This window comes from Indicator indicator, chromosome 1 (assembly GCF_027791375.1).
Source record: "Indicator indicator isolate 239-I01 chromosome 1, UM_Iind_1.1, whole genome shotgun sequence".
Lineage (NCBI taxonomy): Eukaryota > Metazoa > Chordata > Aves > Piciformes > Indicatoridae > Indicator > Indicator indicator.
Window position 1 is genome coordinate 94,268,543 of NC_072010.1, and position 23,901 is coordinate 94,292,443.

General features: G+C 40.6%; 1 protein-coding gene across 1 annotated transcript in view; it reads right to left on the minus strand.

Moving 5' to 3' along the window:
- The window catches only part of KPNA1 (karyopherin subunit alpha 1), a 52,194-nt gene that overhangs the window by 21,519 nt on the left and 6,774 nt on the right, over positions 1-23,901 (minus strand). Inside the window, exons 2-6 of the mRNA XM_054388249.1 lie at positions 14,112-14,245; positions 11,379-11,486; positions 10,117-10,216; positions 9,035-9,129; positions 4,725-4,856 (exon numbers count right to left, since the gene is read on the minus strand). Coding sequence (XP_054244224.1) covers positions 4,725-4,856; positions 9,035-9,129; positions 10,117-10,216; positions 11,379-11,486; positions 14,112-14,240 — 564 coding nt within the window. The 5' untranslated portion in view covers positions 14,241-14,245. The remainder of the gene's footprint in view (positions 1-4,724; positions 4,857-9,034; positions 9,130-10,116; positions 10,217-11,378; positions 11,487-14,111; positions 14,246-23,901) is intronic.

Sequence of the window (23,901 nt, forward strand, 5' to 3'; positions counted from 1 at the left end):
ATTCCGGGGAAAGATTTTTTTCCCTCCTGATTTCCAGGCTTCTGCTACCAGACACAGTCAGGACAGGGCAGCAGGCTGCACTGATATTTGCTGTGAAACAGCACAGCCATTACTATGTGATATTTACCCCCAAAACTGATCTTAAGCATGAAAACTTATTTTTCATTCCAGCTCTTTATTATTTTATCACTGTTGCGACAACAGTCTGCCTGAAATAAATGCATTGGGTCTGGCAGCCTCATGGACTCAGAAATGAGAAGACAGCTACTGGAAAAGTTTAGCTGAAGAGACTGAACACCTCCTACAAAATGCCATTTGTGTTGTAAGTGGAAGAAGCCACACTCCTTGCTCATTGCCTGAGAAAGGAACCAAAGATTTCAGATGGTTCTAAGTAAAGTTGTGGATTTAAAAAAATATGTCTAGAGGTAAAAAAGGTCAGAATTTGCAATAATGTTCTTTGAACATGGGCATACCTTTGTCTGAAGATACAAACTCCCTGTCTGGACGTTCTTGCACACATTAAAACATCCCTGGAAGCCATATTTAACTTGTCTGCGGACTTAGCTCCTGCCATTACAGCAGTATCTATTTTTAGAGTTGACAACAATGATAATCACTTAATCCAAGAACCCATTCTGACCCTGAATGACTGGCTGGTTTTGCAACAGCAAATCTCAGAAAGTCTGACCAGAGAAGTCCAACAGCACATCTATATTGCTATTCCCACTCTTTGATTTCTTACAGCAAAAGGAGTCTGTCAGAGCACTCTAACATCACAGAACCTTGTAGGAGAGGATGCTGCAAGAAATCCTTGCAATGCTAATGAATGATAACACATGAGGTGCAAAGATGCTGAAATATTGTTAGCAAAATATGCAAGAAAGACATCTTCCCTTAAGCAATTACCTTAGCTTTTCAGTGAAGAACATGAGTCAAGCTTATTTAAGCTCTGCTCATCAGATATTGCTATAAATACAAAGCTCTGTCATGGTTCCCACAGATGACACATGAACAATGACAGGTGTCTTCAGGGTCTGTTTGTCTGAATAATGCCCAATGATTTACATTGCTTTTTTTAAGCACTCCTCAAGATGTAAATGGCTTGCTTATCCTTTTAGCTTCATTCTACATATCATAAATGTTTTATGTTCTTTTCTGGATAGGTGAAAAGGCAAAAGGATATTTAATTCCATTAAATTTCAGTTTATTACATCCAAAAAATATATGGCTTTAAAAAAAAAATCCATTTCAGTACTTTCCAGTATCTCCATCCAGTCCTGAAGGTAAAAACCTGTAAATTTTAAGAATGTTAGTCTAATAGTCAGTAGGAACTGCCACAGGTCTCCTGTTTATTTTACTCATTATTACGCTCCAGTGTTTTTTCATGCTGTTCTATACAACTACAGTATTCAATAACAATAAAGTGCAAGTTTTGTAAAGTACTGTTGAGCCATACCATGTCTTCTGTGAATAACCCACATGCATTCTGACAACTCTTCACTTATCCCTGGATTCTGAGGGCTCTCAGCCATTACTTCATTAGGCTTGTGGACACTACAACCAAGTTCTAAACCAATCACCAACAGTGTATAGAGTCTGTGCCATTTAATGAAGAAATACTATACAGCAGGAATCAATGGTTTCTCTACTTTTGGCTGCTGACTTGGGAAATGGACCTAAGGCAGGGATGAAGACAGTGAGGATTAGCTTGCGTACCAGTGTGACTGGGTAAGTGGACACAAGAAGACCAAATTCCTAGGAGATGACTTCTACTTATGCTCTAGTACACAAAATACTTTTCCTTCAGTGGCTGGAGTACCTTATTTCTCACATCTCATTCACCTAAATAGAGAAAGTAGCTCATACCCATGTCTCAAGTGTTTTTCCTGATTTTGGTTACTAAAACCTAATTAATAGGACCTCTAATACAAAGGCCAAACAAAGCTTGGACACCAGACACACAGGTTATGACCTCTGCCAAACAATGGTGTACCAAAAGAAACAGCAATACAAGTAGAAATGGTAAAATAAAAAAACATAGTGGTTGCTTTAGCTGAAAACACAGACATCCCCAAAGGAGAACAGGACAGCTAGGGATGCTCCCTCCACTGACTGTCCAGTGGAGAATGATGATATATTTTTGTCAATGCGAGGCAATCACAGTCATCCCAAGACAGGGAGTGTAACGCCTTCCATAGTTTTGGAAGGAAAGTCAATGTTCATCAAGGAAACCCAAGTTGACATCTGGGATTTAAATACCTCAGCAAAGGAACTCAGGAAAAGAACCGCAGCTAAAACCCTGCTGAAGCTAGATCGTCCTTAAGCATGTCAAAGCAGCTTTGATAGAGTTCTTCAATTAAAATAATTTCAGGCTGGCAATCCTAAATTTCTATATGCCCTGTGGATAAAAAGAAATCTGGTAACCGGAAGAAGACTAGGATATATGCTACTGACAAAACCAAAGAATCAGCACACCAAAAATGAAACAAAGAGAGGTGGGGAGATACAGCCACAATGTTTTTAATAAATAATGGAGATAGAATTATTCTGGTTGGAAAAGACCTTTAAGATCGAGTTCAACTGTCAACCTAACACATCCATGGCCATTAAACCATGTCCCAAAGTACCATGTCTACATGTTTTTTGAACACTTCCAAGGACAGTGACTCCACCACTTCCTGAGCAGCCTGTTCCAATGCCTGGCCACCTTTTCAGTAAATACATTTTTCATAATATCCAGTCTAAACCTCCCCTGTTGCAAACTAAGGGCATTTCCTCTCCTCCTAGCACTTGATACTAGGGAGAAGAGACCAACACCTACCTCACTACAACCTCTTTTCACAGAGTTGTGGAGAGCAATGAGGTCTCCCTTCAGCTCCTGTCCTTCAGACTCAACAATCCCAGTGCCCTCTGCTGCTCCTCATAAGACCTGTTCTCTAGACCCTTCACCAGCTGTACTGCCCTTCTTTGGACACACTCCAGCAACAAAATGTTCTTGTAGTAAGGGGCCTAAAACTGAGCACAGTATTCGAGGTGTAGCCTCATCAGTGCTGAGTACAGGGGCACAATCACTTCCCTGCTCTTGATGGAACCTTCCTCAACCTGCTGGCCACAGTCTTAGTGCAGCCCAAGGTGCCACTGGCCTTCTTGGCCACGAGGGCACATTGCTGGCTCATGGGAAGCTTGTCCACCAACACTCTCGGGTCCTTCTCCACAAAGAGGGTCAACCTCTAACCCGTACTGGTGCACAAGGTTATTCCTTCCCCAGGTGCAGGACTTTACACTTGCCCTTTTTGAACTTCATGAGGTTCCCCTCTGCCCAACTCTCCAGTCCATCCATGTCTCCCCAAATGGCAGCACAGCCTGAGGGTGTGTAGGCACTTCTCCCAGTTTTGCTAACAATGTAAGACTGGGACGAGTGGTTGACACACCCTCAGGCTATGCTGTCATTCAAGAAGACCTGGACAGACTGGAGTGCTACGCAGAAGAGAATCTTAAGTACAGGTGGTACGCTGAGCTAGCTTAAGAAAGAAAGGCAAGTTACACAAAGCAATTCAACAGCCAAAAGCAAGGACAGACATCTAAGAACAGAGAGGAGAGGTCCCAGTTACAGGATGGACAACTGCACCCTGGAAGTCAATGACTCTGAAAAGATCATGTTGGACAATCAGCATATCCTGAGCTTGTAGCCAGCTTCTGTGGCAAAGAGATTCTAAGGGCATCTTGGAATTTACACATTAAAGTATCAAGGAGAAACTAAAATTAGGTACTATCTCTGCAAACAGCCTTGCTGGAAGAGTGATACTGGAATACTCAATCCTTTTAATTTCACCACCACAAAAAGATATTGAAACAAAGAAACGTTCAGAAAAGGGTCACCAAAAACCCAAACCAACCATCACAGAAGTACTCTCATAATGAGAATTTAGAGCTTATTTTCATTTTCTCTAGGAAAGCTTAAGCTATGGCCTGTTAAGTAGCTAAAGGAAAAAAAACAAGAGAGCTTGCTGAGTAAACAGTGAAACAAAAGCAAATACCTAGAGCAAAAGCTAGTCAAATTTGTACAGTAAAGGTACATACTTTTTAGTTAAGTATTAAGGCTAACTGAAACTCTGTTTGTTAGCACAATTAATATTTCATCACCTCAAGTCTTCAAAGCAAAATTATATGCCTGAAATACATCATTGTTTAAACAAGTTATGGACCCCATGAGAATTTCCGAGTCAACTGTTTGATCTGTGCTTTACACTGATCCCTTTGGGCCTTGAAGAACATTCACCTGCTCTGTAAGGAACATTGAGAACAAAATATAATCTTCTCTGTAGAGAATAAACTCTAATTTACACTCATGTTTTATCTGCAGGAGAAACAAGCATGAACTTTCCGTCTCTCAAGCAATTTTTTTAACAAGGCCAATACAATGTAGAGAAAAACATTGACCCAGCATTACCCCATCAGATGTGGTTAAATATATTAATTTACAGAAACCTGCCTGGATATCTTAACATGTATTAGGTGGAAAAACCTGTTGTGCAAAACTGTCAAACACTGTATTATCAGCTTTCTTACATGATAGCCTTGTTCCTAGCTAGGGAAGTTAAAAAAAAAAAAAAAACAAAAACAACTCACAGCAAACCAAAACAAACTAATCCAAACAATCCTTAAAACCTCAACCCCAAAACCAACACAAACACAAAAAACCCAACACCATTCTTAATCTTTACCTGTTCCTGTACATCTTCAAACTCTGAACTAAGCAGCTCTATGAAGATGGGGACAGCTCCTGCTTGGATCACTATTCGAGTCTGAAGGGAATTTCCAGAGGCAATGTTTGTCAGCACCCACGCAGCTTCAAACTGGAAAAGAAAATGCAAAAACAGTTTAGTAGGGAACTTTCTCTGCCACACCAAAAGAGAAGAAAAAATGTCTTTTAGAGGCAGAAATAACCAGTGTAGGGAAAGTGTGAAATATCACTAACTAATGTAGATGATTTACAAAGTAAGAATCATACTCACAGAACTAAAAATTATCAACATCACATGAAATTAAAATTTGCAGAAGTTCCTTATGAGAACAAGATCCACATAGGTGTTTAAAAGACACAGAGATGGGGTGCTGAGGGACAAGATTTAGCACCAGGGTTGGCAGACTTACATAACAGTTGGACTTGATGATCTTAAAGGTCTTTTGCAAATAAAATGATTCTGTGATTATGTAAGCTCAGGCCTGCTGTTGCTTCTTAATTATTATTTTTTGCTATGCAGTTGGACTACCTTTGGTCTGTCCCCCTGCTTTTCCTTACTGGCTAAGAACCTACACACACAAAACCCAAGTCTTCCTGCAAGGCATCTGATACCTGCATTGACTGAACAACGATTTTATTGAAGACGTGAAGGAAAACTGAGGTAATGAGTTAACACTTTGCATATTTTGATGCAATTTATTTTTATTAATGCGATTTATTTTTATTTTAATCTCAACTCACAAAAGCATTAACCTTTTATGCTGAAATACAAATTTTAACACTGCTTGATACAGATCTCAGATTCTAGACATCTAGATTTTGCTAGACTTCTGCATGTTTTCCAGTCCCAAAATAATGACATTATACTAGAAAATTTTAATCCTATTAGATATGTTTCAAATCTAGATAGCTAAAAAAGTGCTACAAGTTGAATGAAAAGACAAAAATCAATGAGCAATAAAAATGGAAAGTTGTATGCTATACATTACTCATTTCAACATTACTCATTTCAACATTACTCATTTATTAAACTCCCTCAGTATTCCAGGAAAAATCCTGACAGACTGTCTAATATTAGCTGTCTCTGGATTAGCAGCAAGAATTTACAAATAAGATTTAATCATAAAAGATGAAAAGGAGACACAGAGAATCTTGAAGTGGGCCTAGGCTTGCAAGGCTTCTAATGTTTGTTATTAAGAAAGACTTCAGTTTAAAAAAACCACAGCTAATCCTGCCCTCATGACCAACTGAACAAGAAATTATCTTGTGATGTGATCAGAATAAACAATTCCAAAATACACTGTTGTAATACACAAAGGATCTGGCCTGCAGTAAAGCAGAAAAACACGCCAGAACTGCAAGACTCACCATTAATGAACTAGAAGCAAAATGGTCAGGACTGAGCTTAAGACCAACAGATCACATAATTGCTTTCCTGTCACACTACTTTCTTTGAAGTGGGACATCTAGTGTTCTGTGACACAGCGTTACAGGATTACTAATCATCTTTCAACCACAGAAGTCTCTTACTCATAATTTAGAACTTGACCTCTGGCTTCCTAATGGATGCCTCAAAGACTCACACTCTCTCCAGTCATATAACGAGTAAGAAACAGTACAGAATAATCAAGACCAAACAGCAGGAACTTCTTGCTCAAATCTGTACTTCAAATATTTAAAAAATAACTTTCGATTATAAGCTAATCATAATCAATCCCTACTTTTTGCGGAAAGAATTTCTGTTCTAGCAGGGGAGGTTGGACTAGGTGATATTCAGAGGTCCCCCCCCTTCAACCCTTACTATTATGTGATTCTGAAAACTGAGCTCTTCCCAGCATGTAACAAGAATCAAGGGTGACTTAGACGACGCCATTGTGTGAACGTCACTTAACATTTCAGAAGATCTAAGTTACAGCAAGTTTAGCTGACAGTTTCTCTCCTCCCTATATGCTGTGGATATTGATGCCCTAGGAAGTATAAATTATGGAAAAGCCACATGCAAATTGCAAAAGAGAGAAACCCAAAATATTTTATGATAATTAGAGTTAATTTCCAGGGAGAAAAATCTCATCCAAGGGATGATCTTGGTACCTGTGTGGTTCTTGGATTTGATAAGATTTCTCTTGCATCGCAGTAAGATTTTGCACATAAGATAAATGTACTTGTTCACATAAGGATCAACTGATCATGGAGAAGAGGGAAGCTTTTGTAAGTCTTGAAATTGCTTGAGTGAAAACTGGAGAGAGGAATTCCAAACAAATTCAGCTTTCCTACCACCAATAACAGAAGCATCATTTTTACTAGATATGCCACTGGCAACACAGAAGAAGAAAGGAGCATAAAATCATAGAGTTCCATGTTCATCAACATGGAAGAGCTTACATATTCTATACAAGAGACAATGGATGAATCATACAATAGAATCATAGAATCATTTTGGTTGAAAAGTATCTTTAAGATCATCCAGTCCATCTACATCTACCAAGTCTGGTTCTAAACCATGTCCATCAGCACCACAACTTTTAAACACCTAGAGATAGGGATTCAACCACCTTCCCTTTCAGTGAAGAGGTTTGTACTAATAGCTAACCTAAACCTCCCATGTTTCTTCTTGAAGCCATTTCTTCTCATCCTCTTAGTTATTCCTAGGGAGAAGAGACCAACACCCACCTGGCTGCAACCTCCTTTCAGGGAGCAAGAAGGTCTCCCCTCAGCCTCCTCCTCTCCGGGCTAAACGATCCCAGTTTCCTCAGCTGTTCTCACAAGACCTGTTCTCCAGACCCTTCACCAGCTTTGCTGCTGCCTTTGGACCCACTGCAGCACCTCAATGTCTTTCTGCTTGTGAGGGCCCCAAATCTGAACCCAAAACTCTGGGTATGCTTTTGCAAACATTGACAGATTAAACCAAATATTAAACAGTGAGATGAAGAGGAATTTCCTAACTGATCACAGCAAAACATTCAGCCTGTAGACTCTGAACTGCCAAAGAGGCAGAAAGAATTTGCAAAATGAAGGAAAATTAACCATCTGAAATGGAATATCAAGAGCAATGTGCTCAGGTTTGTATTTTCAATGTTTTGTTACACACTCTCTTGGACAAGCTCAGAAGTTTCATCTTTAACCAATTTTTGTTCTTTCAGTGTACAAATCAATACAATACATGTTACACCAGTAAGATCCTGAGAATTTTACTCTACCACTACTTTTGAAGCTTTTTAACATAGAAACATAAATGCATTTGATGAAGTGTCCACTACTCTTAATTCCCCTTTTCTATTCAAACATGTCCTTCAAATATTAGGAGTTTGCTTCCCTTTATCCTGCTTGTCTCAGCTTCCATGCTAGAGCCCTGTAAGGCATTATTTTTTATTTTTCTTTTCTAGTAGATCACTTGCAAACTTTAAAATGGAGTTGTAAATGAACTGGCTTACATCTGATACATACTCTTAGTAACTACCCACAGATTCCTCAAAGGTAGTTTACAGACCTTTGGAATTTTGTGGACATGAAACTGAAAAGTAATCATATAGAGAATATATATTCTTTTCTCTAATGTGCAAGGAAAAACATGTCCAATTTTTGCCACTCTCCACCTACCAAAATTTGGATTTCACATGGTGTTAACAAACTGGTTGCCATATGCATTCTGACAGAATACTGATTCTTTATATGTGTATATATATATATATAAATATCTTGTATATAATGGTTACTTGTTAACAATTTTTTTCTTTTACCAGATGATTTAGGGTTTTTTTATTTTCTACTAGTCCAGAGAATGAACTTTGACCAGAAAAAAGGACATCTGGCAACGAGATATTTCCAGGAAGGAAGTCCAAGACAAATTAACCACCACTGTAGCAGATACAATTTAGTTTTTTGAACCAAAGCAAGTACATTGCAATGTTTCTATGTTTACCATCATGGATTGAAATTCTAAATTATTTTAATCAAAAAATTAAATTGTGATCCTAAAAACTTTAAATTGTCTACAATTAGTACAAAAAACCCATCCCAAACCATTAACAGATTTTCATTTCTTGAGGTCCAAATTTCAAACTCTGTTTTTGTTACATGACAAAGTGTAAAAATGTCATCATAGCAGTTATATAATGAAACTCAAAACATCTCTCTCTCCTGTCCCCAGAGGTTTAGCTAGAAATCCTAAAGATAAAATGGCTTTTTTAAACCTAGTGAATTAAATAAATCACTAATTATTTTATCCTACCTAAGTTGTATCATCACATGCCTTCACACTTTAGGAAGATAGATATATTGATATTTGCATACCTGTAATGTGCAGTTTTCTTTCCGTTTGAGGAACTCCACAAACCTGGCCACCACTCCTGGTGTGCTTATGACTTCATCTATTGGAGGATTTGGTTCTAATGAAAAGCAAAGTTAAGATACATTAATTTCTTTTTAGGGAAATCTGCAAGTTACTGCATCCTATGATAGAATGACTCCTCTTTTCTGTATATTCTTTTTCTACAATACTGCTTTACCTTTACCAAAAGGCAATAATTCCTATTCACCACCACAACAAGGCTCCAGCCTGAATGTTGTGGTAATGAGATACCCTGATTTGAGCCAGCAATATGCCCTCATGGCTAAAAAGGCCAACAATATTCTGGGGTGCATTCAGAAGAATGTGGCTAGCATGTCAAGGGGAGGTTCTCTTTCACCTCTACTCCACTCTCCTGACGCCACACCTGCAATATTGTGTCCAGTTCTGGGCTCCCCAGTTTGAGACAGCGAACTACTACAGAGAATCCAATGGAGTGCCACAAAGATGCTGAGAGGACTGGAACAGCTCTCTTACAAGGAGAGGCTGAGAATCCTGTGACTGTTTAGACTGTAGAAGAGCTGACTGAGGGGATGTTCTCAATGTTTACAAATGTCTAAAGGGAGGAGGTCAAGAGAATGGGGCTAGGCTCTTCTCAGTGGTGCCCAGTGATAGGACAAGGGGCAACAAGCAGAAACTAGAACACAGAAGGTTTCACTTACATGATTCAAAACATCAATGCACTCAGTAGTTTAGGCAGACCAACCTCACAGTAGCAGTTCTATGAAGTCACTCTGGCATGCACACATGCAGAGAAACTTTAGCAGATCAGCATATATGAGCCATAGAGACATTGCCTACAATATTTGAACTTGCACTCAAGAGTTGACATCACAACTGCATCACTTAGTAGTTGTCACACAGATTTCTAAAAATAAGTGACTATTAAATACATCTAGCTGATATTTTGCAAAATAAGATCTACATCCAGATGTTTCTGTATGAAACTCAATCTTCATTGCTATCATACCAAAACTGTACGTCAGGGATGCTTCTACACTTTTCTCCTTGTCATTTCAGCCCTTACCTTTAGAAAGAAGCTTTCGGAACTTCTGGGTTGCTGAAAGCTGCTGTTCTGGACTATTGGAGAAAATCATCTCAATCATATCAGAGGTGATGACTGCACTCTAGATTCAGGCATGGTTGAAAGGAAAAGAAAAAACATAATTAGTGGTAAACTGATATCAAGTTTATCTCTTATTGAATAAGAACCAAGATAAGACCATTATGGTCAACAAATGAGTCACCATATGTGTGCATCTGCGTAAGCAGGATCATTCTTAAGTGTAGCTTTTCTTTTCTGAAAGCCAAAATTCAGATTTTACTTAAGATGTGGCAAGAAAATCCCTCTTCAGAATCTCTTATTGGTATGCTCTCCCTTTCTTGTCTATCTCACCTACTCTGAAATAAACACAAAACTGCCAGTTTCAAAACAAGGTAGTTTAAATTGGAATAGCAATTAATTGGGCAAGATCACCACCTTAATGATGCTACTGTTTAGGTTTCTGTAACATGTACATTTTGATTCATTCTCTTAAATCTAATGCTTGTCTTCATCATCAAGCCTGATTTCTATGAAAACATCATTTGCACGCTCTGAATACAGACACAAGTGTGAAGATCAGTGGTCAGAGTTAAGCGAAGACTGCACTTTCCTTAAACCTCTCAGTTACAGCCTGAATCCCTTACCAGTCTTCTCTCCAGGGAGAGGACTCTGGTAAAAGAAACAGGGAGGAAGCAGAAAAGTCTGTTTCCACTACAAATTTTATTTCTGTAGGATGATACTCTAGCATGAAAAGGAATTAAGGACACATGTAGATAGGTAAGTTCTAGCTGTTTTCTCAACACCCTGGTTGCCACAAGTCAGGAACGAAGGATTTCAACTAGCCCATTTTTGCTTTGCAACTGCAGTAACACATAGTCTGCTTTCCATTTTCATGTTGCAAGAATTACGAAATTTCAGATTAAAAAAATCCAACAACTCCAGCCAACAGCTGATAGAATTGTGATAAAAATCAAAGCCAGGAACCAGTCAGCTTGCCTGGAACAATGACAATTTATTTACTTTTCTGGAAAGCATCTCCACCGAGCAACTAGTCACTCTATCACATAACACTTTTCTCTCACGTCATCTGTTTCAGGGCAGTTCACTGACACAGTTGCTTAAGAGCTGCTCACAAGCTCTTCAAATACCATTTTTCACATCCTTCTGGAATTTCATTCCCCTCAGGTTACTGCACAATAGACTTGTTCAGTTTCAACAAACACCGTTCCTTTCAATTCACTTACAGAAGTCATCTCCATGTTGTTCATCTGAGCCTCATGGAAGCCACCATCAGACATGACTTCTTCCTCCGCTTCTTCCTCAGCTGTTGCAACATTTCGGCGCTTAAACAACTGAAAAGAGAAAGAATTTAATATATCCTGTATAGCAAATATATACATAGGCTACAATAAAAATTACATGTTATCACCTGAAATAAGCGATTATACTGGCTACAGAACTCCTCCTGACAGTGAAAGGAGAAAATTTAGTCCTGGAGTAAATTAAAACAGTGATACATTAAAATAATGGTTCCTAACATTTCTGAAAAATTCTCACTGATACTCCTTTCTCTTCACTGTCCTTCTCTATCTACAAGCTATCTCCAGCTTCCAAGTAATTGATTTCTTGAAAAGAAAGCTGGGGCTCAAAGACCTGAAAGATTAATGTCTATAGCAATTTGGACCTTCAGGAAAAGACATTAAGGTTCTGGAGCAAGCCCAGAGAAGGGCAATGAAGCTCATGAAGGGTCTGGAGAACAGGTCTTGCGAGAAGTGGGTGAGGGAACTGGGGTTGTTTATTCTGGAGAAAAGGAGGCTGTAGTGGGCTGTAGTGAGGTGGGTGTTGGTCTCTTCTCCCTAGGAGAAACTAAGAGGATGAGAGGAAAGTACTTCAAGTTGCAACAGGAGAGGTTCATGTTGGCTGTCAGAAGAAACTTCTTCACTGAAAGAGTTCTCAAACACTGGAACAGGTTCCCCAAGGAGGTTGTTGAATCCCCATTCCTGGAGGTGTTTATAAGTGATGGAGATATGGTGCTGAATGCCATGGTTTAAGGGGCTTGCTAGAATTAGGTAACGGTTGGACAAACAAAATGATTCTTTGTAGAACACCTGCAGAAGCTAGGATAAATGAGTTACAACGGCAAAGAGGTTTTGGAGGATGATCACATGGGATTGAAATCATACTGGGATGAACTGAATTTGGTTGCTACCATTTAGAAAAGGTTCCCAGTTTGAGATGCCGTAAGTAGAGCCAGAGAGGCTGCAGAACCTCTCCTTAATATAGGTGTCTCATTGGAAGAAACACCAGCAATGCCAAGGTGACTTCAAGGGTGTCGCTCAGCCTGGTTCTGTTCAGGAGGCATGACTCCAACACTACAGACATGCAAGACAGAGCCCAGACACAGACCTGTTGCTACTCTTTGCTCCACGGATTGAGAGGAAACAAAACTTCTAAGTCAATAGCAACCCTAGGCTGCATCCTTACAGAATGCTATTCCTTCTAAGATACTGCAGGATGTACTCACTCAAGCTCAACTACAATCTTAAACCAAAATTTATACTTTGCCATGCTATTTGAAAATTCAAGAAGTGAGGTGATGTAGTTAATCTTAAGAAAACTAAACAAACAACGAACACACAAAACACAAAACCCCAAAACTGGACAATTTAAACAAACTTCAACGAGCTATGAAAAGTAGCTGTACAAGGTCTGAAACTGTAGAGAAGCAGAATCTGTGTGCCACTCCACTTCTGCTCTACTGTTAGGCCAGTTAGGACTAACTATTTCTCATAACAGAAGGAAATACTGCCACACATCAGCTTATCTGTGGTAGTGAGGCCAAAGGGTGCTCAAAGACACAGGTAAGACAGAAGATGGCACCTTCTTTTCCTGATTTAGTAATGGTTTTACAAATACAACAGATGGCGTTCTGCTACCAGTAGTCTGAGAAAGCTACCTGCAAATACTGAGCAAATGAAAAAATACTGCAATTCCCTTTCAGAACTCTCCCCTGCCTTTCCTTGAAGCATCTGGTATTGACTCTGACTCTACAGACTTGACCTACCATTCCAAACAGAAGAATATTACTGTTTTCATTCTAACTCAAGAAACCTCAAGGCTGATGAAAGCTTCATAATAACTTTGTTTGAAATTGAATCAGTCCCTTAATGCTTCCAATGAACATAACGAAGAACAAAAGGAAAAACTGCTCAGTGCTGTTTTTATCAGATGATGTTTTTTCTTACGTCTTGTCACTGCTGCTCTTTCTTGAGTAAACCTGCAGAGCACCTGCCACCTTGCAACGCAAACCTACTAAGAACTAGCAAGACAAGAGCAGGTAGAGCAGCTTTGTTTCCTAGCTTTTATCCCAAATCATTTTACTTATAAAATATACTAAATCTACTACTCAAGGTACCTGCCTTAGAGGCATAAACATAGCATGAACTTCTCTAAATTCATAAATGAACTGAAACTTAAGGACAGAAAATTAAGAAGAATCAGGCCAAAAAAATCATTTCTTCCCTCAAGAAAATCATTATGGAAACATAGAAGGACTTGATCAGAGTTTCTCCTCCTCCTGTTCTAGCTGCAATTTTTCTTTTCATTTCACCCCAGCTTCCCAGTCTTTGAACAGACACTAGAGCCACCATAAATCAGATAGCAAAAAATCCCAGTTCAAACCATAAACACAAAAAAAACAGGTTGCCTTCAGTGCAAGGTCAGACAGTATTTTTAAAAGTTCTTTAAGCTGCTCTGGCAAATCTTACAGTCAAGTCAATGAGTAGCACTCATTAAGTTTTGCAGAGACTACAGAAAAGGAAGCAAAGCCTGCAAGTGACTCTGATTTCACACTGTGTATGAATATGGCAGGGCACAAACAACTAAGAAGGGGCTTGGGAGTAGCAAAGAACCAGAAACAGTGCAAGACAAGACTTTTCAAGGAGAGGTTTACAGTTATTACAACCGTAGTACAGTACCTGTTCCTCTCTCTTTTGCTTCCGGAGCTGAAGACCCTCTTCCTCCCGTCTGCGACGCATCTCATCAGGGTTTAGAGACTTGTTCTTGTAGCTCTTCAGTCGGAAATTCTCTTTTCCTGAGGTCGTCATGATTCCTTCATAATGCAATGAAAAACAGAAGTTGGAAAGTAATTACTCTGCAACAACACATCATTCCACAGTCTGTCTCCATCTCCTAATCTCTGTAGCCATGCACTTCCTGCCATGCCAACACATAACTTCCACTAACAGAAGGTGGAAAGCAAAATTTCACAGAATTGTCACTTCAGTGTGCAGGGCCAGCCCAACAAACTTTTATTTTACTCTCTGAGGTCACAAGGCATGAAATAAGTGAAATATTTTACTAATAAAGAACTGATATCTGTAAGCAGAGCATAGAGCCTAGGCTAAAATGAAAATTGCACTAAGCAATACTGACTTTTCTCCACACAGAGAATTAGCCCAGCTAATTATATTCCCTTATATTCAGTCGAAGATGAAAGAGTCTTAGCTGTTTTTTAGCTTAATTCACTCTGCAAGTCAGTAGAGGATCTTTCTCACACTACAGATCCACACTTTAAGTTAACTCAACACAACTCTTGTGTTTTCTATCCAGACAAAGCCTACAGGAAAAATGGAAAGGATAAAGAAGTCGTAAGTGAGGAAGGTTTAACCACGGAAAATGCTCACTCCTGCAAAGAAAGCAGTGCTGTTCTTTCCCTTCTTCCTATGCCCAGCCTCTAATGCTGACATTCTTCATGGAGAAGGACCTTTTCCAGTCTCTGATTTTGAGGTATTGCCCTGCCTTATGTAATGCCTTGGATCAGCACTTAAGAGCTATCCATGATTGTCATATAAACGATGTTGCACTTTAGTGTTACTTAGCACAAAATAAAGGCTATGAAACATGTGGAAAGGCCACCCCCCCCTTACATCAATGCTCTGTGGATCTACTCTTAGCACTCTATTCTGCTGCTTCTTCCCATACCTCCCCTGCTTTAAATACAAAACAGGTTGGAAACCAAATTCTAAACATAATTGCATTTCCATGCATCTTCATACAGATGCAGAATCACAGAATAGTTCTGGTCATTGAGTTCAACCATTATCTAACTCTACCAAGGCTGGTGCTAAACCATGCCCCTCAGCACCACATCTCTGTCTCTTAAACACCTACAGAGAAAAGGATTTAACCACCTGCCTGGGGAACTTATTCCACAGTTTGAGAGCCCTTTCAATGAAGAAGTTTCTTCAAATATCTAAAATCTAAACCTCCTCTGGTCCAACTTGAAGCCATTTCCTCTCATCCCTTGTTTCTAGGGAAAAGAGACCAACATCCACTTTACTACAACTGCCTTTCAGAGAGTTGGAGAGAGCAAGGTATGTGTTCAGCCTCCTCCTCTCCATGCTAATCACAGAATCGCAGAATCAATAAGGTTGGAAAAGATCTCAAGGATCATCGAAGTCCAACCTGTCACCCAAGACCTCATGACTACTAAACCATGGCACCAAGTGCCATGTCCAACCCCCTCTTGAACACCTCCAGGGATGGTGACTCCACCACCTCCCTGGGCAGCACATTCCAATGGCTAAAAACTCTCTCTGTGAAGAACTTTCTCCTCACCTCCAGCCTAAACTTGCCCTGGCACAGCTTGAGACTGTGTCCTCTTGTTCTGGTGCTGGTTGCCTGGGAGAAGAGACCAACTCCCTCCTGGCTACAACCTCCCTTCAGGTAGTTGTAGACAGCAATGAGGTCACCCCTGAGCTTCCTCTTCTCCAGGCTAAACAATCCCAGCTCCCTCAGCCGCTCCTTGTAGGGTTTGTGTTCGAGGCCTCTCCCCAGCCTCACTGCCCTTCTCTGGACACGTTCAAGTATCTCAATGTCCTTCTTAAATTGAGGAGCCCCGAACTGGACACAGTACTCGAGGTGTGGCCTAACTAGTGCTGAGTACAGGGGCACGATGACTTCCCTGTTCCTGCTGGCCACACTATTCACACATTGGCCTTCTTGGCCACCTGGGCACACTTCTGGCTCATGTTCAGCTGGCTGTCAATCAGTACCCCCAGGTCCCTTTCTCTCTGGCTGCTCTCCAGCCACTCCGACCTGAGCCTGTAGCTCTGCATGGGGTTGTTGTGGCCAAAGTGCAGCACCCGGCACTTGGACTTGTTGAATGCCATCATGTTGGACTCTGCCCATCTGTAATCAACCCCAGTTCCCTCACATGCTCCTCACAAGACCTGTTCTCCAGACTTCACCAGCTTCACTGCCTTTCTCTGGACATGCTCCAGCACCTCAATGCTTTTCTGATAGTGAGGGCCCCAAAACTGAACACAGGACTCAAAGTGTGGCCTCACAAGTGCTGACTACAGGGGGACAATCACTTCTCTGGCTCTGCTGGTCACACCATTCCTGACATATGCCAGGATGCTTTTGGCCTTCTTGGCCACCCAGGCACACAATGGCTCATCTTAAGTCAGCTGTTGATCAACACCCCCACAGCTGTCTCTGCTGAGCAGCTTTCCAGCCACTCTGCCCCAAGCCTGAAGCATAGATGAGGTTGTTGTGAACCCTGCAGGTGCAGGCCTTGTCAAATCTCATCTCACTGGCCTTGGCCCATTAACCCAGCCTTTCCATGTCCCTCTGCAGAGCCTTCCTACCTTCAAGCAGTGCAACACTCCCTCCCACCTTAGTGTCACCTGCAATTCCCAACAGGTTGCAAATATCTGCAACTTTGTAATACAAAATCTAGAAACCTAAGGCACATAAAGAGTAACACTATAGAGCTTCTAAAGGTCTCTTTCAAATGCCCTAATGTTTTTTATTAAATATGCTACCTACCTCAATTCCATAAGCACAGAGTCATAAGGTGATAAATGATCTCCTGGGCACTTTAAAATGGAGCAACATGAGTGTATACAGTCTCTCTAGAGCTTAAGTTTCCTATTTAAAATACATCAAAAGTATAACTGAGTCTACTCTAACCTTGTCGTCTTTCAGTTAGCACAAAGAGTTTAAAGATACTAAAAAAATCAAAAGGATACCCAAATGTGATTCTTACTAGAGCCTCTTTTAAGTTGCTGCCACCTGACAACCATGTAAGAATTCTGATGAGCTAAACTCACTTTCACAGAAGACATTTCAGTCATCACTTCAAGTGTTATTGTGTTGTCCCAGATGAAATTAAAAAAATTAAGAGACATAAAGCTACTGTATTCAATACCAGCTGATCACAGATTGCAGTGAATGCAACTACAACAACAAAACCCCTGAGCATGTAGGTTAAGTAATTCAGCAGTTTAATTCTGCTGAAAAGGCTCTTCCTGAAACGGCTTTTTAAAAATAAAGGCTCTACAAAAAGAGCTTGGAATGCCAGAAGATTATTCTTAACAGTTTAGAGACCTCTTTTGTCCTGTGTTTAGGTGTCTGAAGCGTTCATGTTTCTTGCAACACGCTTGGCAATAACATTTTCTTCCGCTTTTTAGAGTAATTGACTACTACCTGTGTACTAAACATATAATCCAGGGCTGCCCCAAACAGTTTGCAACACATCTCTGCATCTCTCCAACACCTCCAGGGATGGGAATGCAACCACCTCCTCGGGGAGCCTATTCAATGGTTGAGAACCCTTTCAGAGAAGAGGTTTCTTCTAACAGTCAACCTAAACCTCCACTGGTGGAACCTGAAGCCATTTCCTCTCATCAACATAGCTCATCTTGCTGACTAACCCCTTATTCTATTTTCTGAATAATCTGTACAGCCAAAACCTCTGTGTGTCTACTGCGTTTTACCTGGGAGTAAAGCCTTCCTACAAATTCCTACTGCTAAATGAATGGGAAGCAGTTTCTTCTATTAAAGGTGAAAAAACAAGCTCCCTTCACCACTCAGAAATTACCAAATGAACAAGTAATGAGTTCAACAATTTATTTCATAGTAGTCCCCCACTGGTAGTAAAAAAGTAAATCCCAATGCATAGCCACATATCCATTGTAAAAGACCTGCCTGTAAAGACCTGCCTACCTAACCCGTGTAACTACTACCAAAGTTATTTTCTAAAAGTAGCTTTTGCAGTATCATCAGAAGCTCATAAAATCAATTCTTCCTTCATCGTTCTTTTACTAGATCCCAAATTACTTCTGACTATTATCAAAACTATGATGAAAACTAGGACTTCATATAGCCTGAACCTACTGCTAGCATCTTTAGATTTATTCAGTGTGGGCAAACTATTTATTTAGGATTGGAAACATAACAATCCTATGCTAGTTGTTCCAGTCATCCAAGGATTGTTTGCTATAAATTTCAGAGAATGGTAAGGGTTAGAATGGACCTCTGATGATCTATCTAGCCCATCCTCTCTGATAAGAGATGGATCGCCTAGAATAAATCACACAGGAACACATCCAGGCAGGGTTGAAATGTCTCCAGAGACAGAGACTCCATAAACTCTCAAGGAAGCCTGGTCCAGTGCTCTGCCACCTTCAAAAGGAAGAAGTTTTTTTCTTCATATTTAGGTGGAACATCCCTGTGTTCCAGTTTGTCTGTTTCCCCATGATGGTCACTGGGCATCACTGAGAAGAATCTGGCTCCACCCTCCTGACATTCACCCTTTCGATACTGATAAGCATTAATGAGACACCCCCTCAGTCTGTTCTTCTCCAGGCTAAGCAGGTCCAGCTCTCAGCCCTTCCTAATAAGGTAGATGCTCCAGCCCCCTTATCTTAGTGATTTCCACTGGACTCTCTTCAGTAGTTCCTTCTCCTGGGGAGCCCAAAACTGGACACTACCCCATGTGTGGCCTCAGGAGAGCAGAGAAGGGGAGGAGAACCTCCCTCAACCTGTTTGCCACACTCTTATGAATGTATCCCAGGATGCCATTGGCCTTCTTGGCTGCAAGGGCACATTGTGGGCTGATGGTCAACCTGTTGTCCACCAGAATTCCCAGGTCCTCTTCCCCAGAACTGCTCTTTAGCAGGTCAGACCCAAACCTGTACTGATACCTGGGACACACATTCTTCCCTAGGTGCAGGATGCTACACTTGCTGTTATTGAAGTCCGTGAGGTTCCCCTGTGCCCAACTCCCCAGACTGCCCAGGTCTCACTGAATGGCAGCACGGCCTGACAGCGTGTCAGCCACTCCTCCCAGTTTTGCATCATCAGCAGACTTGCTTTGAGCACACTGTTCCTTCATCCAGGTTATTGATGAGGATGCCAAAGAAGCCTGGATCCAGTACTGATCCCTGGGGAACACCAGTAGCGAAGGGCCTCCAACTAGACTCTACCCCACTGACCACAACTCTATGAGCTCTGTCATTCAGAAAGTTTCCAATTCACCTCACTGTCTAATCATCCAATTCACACTTCTTAAACTGGGCTGTGATCTCCTCTCTCATTTTTCAAGATGCAGCCTTTTCCCTAGACAAAGCCACACAGGCAAAACAAGTCTGAATTGCCTCACTCATCTTCAGTAACTTGGTTGTGGCTTAACTGAAAATCTTTCAACAGTCACTTTAAATTCCCCATTGCAATTTCTTCAAAGCAAACAGCGAACTCTGGATCTTCTCCACACTATCAAAATTAATGATAAAACCCGGTGATGGTTGTCATGGAAACACTCTACCCATTTTTTCTTTCCTAAAGATAGCATAGTATTTTCTACATTTTTGGCACACTTCCATCTACAGATAAAACATGCTGGCAAGAATTTTTCATGGTGTAGCCTTTGCTATTTAGTGCAGCACAACTCAAAACTCTATACAGCACTTTCCCCTCACTTTGGCTGCCATGAAAAAAATTATTTTTAGAAAAATAAAACCAATGCCTACTCCTTAATGTTTGCCCTTCCCTAAGGAAATTACGATGCTCCTGATTTTCACTGATCAAGACAAGCACACTACAAATGAGGGGATGTTCTAAGCATACATTTCTAGGAGAAAAGGACTGTATTTATCCTTGCTCATCAAGCCAAAGAAATTCAGAGCCTTTGAGAAACTGAGACAGTTACTACAATGGCCTACCTCTTCCCAAGCAATCATCAAAAATTAACTCTTTGCCATCTTAAATCAGATATAATAGACTTAAGGGCTTTTCCAGAAGGAATGCCATGTGGCTAATACTCTTGGATATTCCATCCATCAGATGTATCCAGATGTAAAAATAAAGGCCTTACAAATCAAGACCTGCAGAGTGGTGTACGTACCACCACGTACGTACCAATGTAGATGACTGACACTAAGATTACCAGGCATACCGCTGAGACTAAGGACTGTCAGAGACAAATTTCCCTTCTTTGGAATTAGGGGTGGCAGTTAAAAAAAAGAAGCAGATCGCTACAATATATTATAACAGGAAGATTTGAAAATGAAAGCAGACAAGGGGGCTGAAGAGGAAAAAAGTTATCTTGAAGATTCATGATCTGACATACAACTAGTTTACGATTCCTAAGTAACAGAGGCAGTTGTCAGAAGGAAAGTACTCACTAAGGACATACTTTCGAGTTCACTTGTACTGTCAAACTGCTGTCTTTCCTGACAGAGAGACATTGAGAAGATACAAGAGGCACTGTCAGCCCTGAGAGGACAATTCATGTTGAAAACACTGTCAAGATGAACTCCAAGCAGTGAGAGAAGCTGGAATTAGATGAGAAATGGTTCAGCTCTGCTACAAAACCTTTACTTCCATGAAGAGTTTTGTTTACTGGCTCTGCCATAAATGGAATCTGGACCTTCTAGAGAATTAAAGTTCCCTCACAATCATGCTTCTTGACATTAAGCCAAATACCTCCAGAATAGCCTGGACAGATGTTTAAGCAATTCACTGATTACAGGATCCATCATCTTCAGATACTCTTAGTGAGAAATGAGAAAACCTATAGATTGAAGGACTACCCTGAAAGCAGCACCTGGTCATTCAATTACTCTCATCAACACACACCCTACAAATTCCACATTTTGGTCAGAAATCTGTGGGGCTGTTTTTTCTCCCCGTGAACTATAGATTTTGTAAAGCCTTTCTAATTTGCTTTTTGGCAATTCTAATGCAATGGGTTTGGGATGCCAACAGACGTATTTAAATCTGGTGGAAGTAAACAGTCAGCTTTCTTGGAGGTAACAGATAACATAAGTTCTTCATGATAAAACCATGAATAGTATAGGGCACAGAATAATTATAATTATCACCTGTGATTAATGTTCTTCCCTGGAAAAACCTCTAGAGAAACACGCTACATTTGTCATGGTCCTAGAGAGATGAAACTACATCCACCAAGTGTCTATGCTGTTGCCAACATTATCTGAGGAGAAAACACAATATAAAGGAAGTCAGCAGACTGATTTCTCTCTTCACTGTCACCTCCTGTTGTTTGAAAAACTGGCTCAATCAGATAAACATTTTGATGAGGCTTTATAAGCTTCTTTTGCAAAAGCACTTGAGAAAGCATATTGGATTACAGGGGTCTATGGGAATGTCTGTCGGCAGAAACATCCATATCATCTGAAGTGAAAGTGAAGGTGTCTTCAGACTTTTGTGAAGTTCAGGCTCTCTAGATGAAAGGATATGTATTCAACTACAAAAAGTTATTGGTTAACACAGCCAATTTCTAAATACCTTGCTTAACTTTCTCAGGTTGTAAAATGGTATTGGGACATGTCTCATAGGCGCTATAAAATTAATTTACAGTAAAGATTTGCAAAGTAAGTTTTGCCTATGACATATCAAAACTTAGCACTAACTAGGAAACGGAATGATTATGAGAATTTCATTCCCTATGGCTTTAGAAAGCCACAGTATCAGGTATGAATGCTGGTCACCACCAGCAGGGATGACTGACCTCAGTTTATGCAGAGGAGCAGGGATCCACACTCCTAGGGTAACCAACACACACAAAGATGAAAGAGAAATAGACCCACAACCTTATGCTATCCAAAAGGTCAGAAGATACAATCATAGAAACATTCCAGTTGGAAAAAACTTCTAAGATCGAGCCCAACCATTATCTTACTCTACCAAGACTGGTGCTAAACCACCTCCGTCAGTACCACATCCCTGCAGCTTTTAAACACCTCCACAGATGGGGATTCAACCACCTCCTTGGGAAGACTATTCCAGGGTTTGAGAGCTCTTTCAGTGAAGTTTCTTCTAACAGCCAAGCTAAACCACCCCTGGAGCAACTTGAAGCCATTTACTCCCATTCTCTCAGTTATTCCTAGGGAGAAGAAACCCATCTCACTACAACCTCCTTTTAGGGAGTTGTTGAGATCAAGAAGGTCTCCCACCAGCCTCCTTTTCTCCAGACTAAACAACCCCAGTTCCTTTAGATGCTCCTCACTACACCTGTTTCCAGACCCTTCACCAGCTTCAATGCCTTTCTCTGGACCTGCCAATTTTCAATCTACACCCCCAGGGCTTTCTCTGCTGGGCAGCTTTCCAGACACTCTTCCCCAGTCCTGGAGCACCCATTGGATTACTGTAACCAAAGTACAGGACCTGGCACTCGGCCTTGTAGAAACTCATAAATTGGCCTTAGCCCATTGACCCAGCCTGTCCAGGTCACTCCGTAGAGCATTCCTACCCTCAAGCAGATCAACACTCCCTCCTACCTTAATGTCAACTGCAAACTTACTCAATCCCATTACCCAGTTCATTGATAAAGATATTAAAGGGAACTGTCCCCAGTAGTGGGCCCTGGGGAATACTACTTGTAACCAGCTGCCAACTGGGTTTAAGTCCCTTCACCACCACTCTTTGTGTCCAGCCATCCAGCTATGTGATGTGTCCACACCCAAGCCAAGATTAATGTATCTTCAAATACAATGTTAGAGTTATAGCTAAACATGGGCAGACTATATAGCCTTAAAAGCAGGGTTGAGACTTTCAGGACTTTCTGCCAAAAACTGGAATAAGAAGGTGACTTCTTAGTGGGGTTGCTGCACACCTCCATATTGCTGCAAACCTGTCTTATTTCACTGGCTTCCCTATCCTACTAGGTTTTCTCCGTGTCCAGTAGTAGGCCTTAATTCACAATTGTTTCTGTTCCAGCATCTTTATAAACCTGTAAAATAGGAAACCAAGTAGGAATCCATCCAATCCCTGGAAAATTTTTGTTCTAGTTGCAGGCATGTTCTAGTTCTAGGCCACTTGGCAAGTTGGACTGGTACTTGTTTAACAATGAGAAAAATCAATTAATGCAAGGCCTGCAAAAACAGACAACAGAAACTCTTCCAGTATTGACTGTTGCTCAAAAACAAACAAAAAAGAGAAAGGAAAATACTGTTATCTGAACAATGATGAGGACACCTGATGTCAAGTTTGTAAGGACACTACATTTGAACAATGTGATTTCCTCATCCTCCACAAAATGGAAGGAAGTTAAAAAGATGGTTAAAATAAAAATAATCATAAAATAAACACAAAATGACAGATCTTGAAGGGTCAGTTGTGTATACCCCCATGGAACATTCAGAAAGATCTTCTGTGCTTAAAAAAAAAAAGGGGATTTTTAAGAGACATGCCTCAAAGCAGGTCAACAGCAGTTTGCAAGGCCCCTGATCTTCCCTTTTTTACCCTGAAAAACACACAGAAAGAAACAAAATATCACGGAAGCATGTTTCTGTTTGCAGTAAAAAACCACTAACAGAATTACTTGACATTTGGTAGAGTCTCAGAAACTGATCTGACACACCAGCCTCTACTGCTAGTTAAGTGCACTGACAGCCTCACAAGTGGGCACTTTAGAAAATTTTTAAAACTTTAAGGCTTCTGTATTTTTGTTGTTGT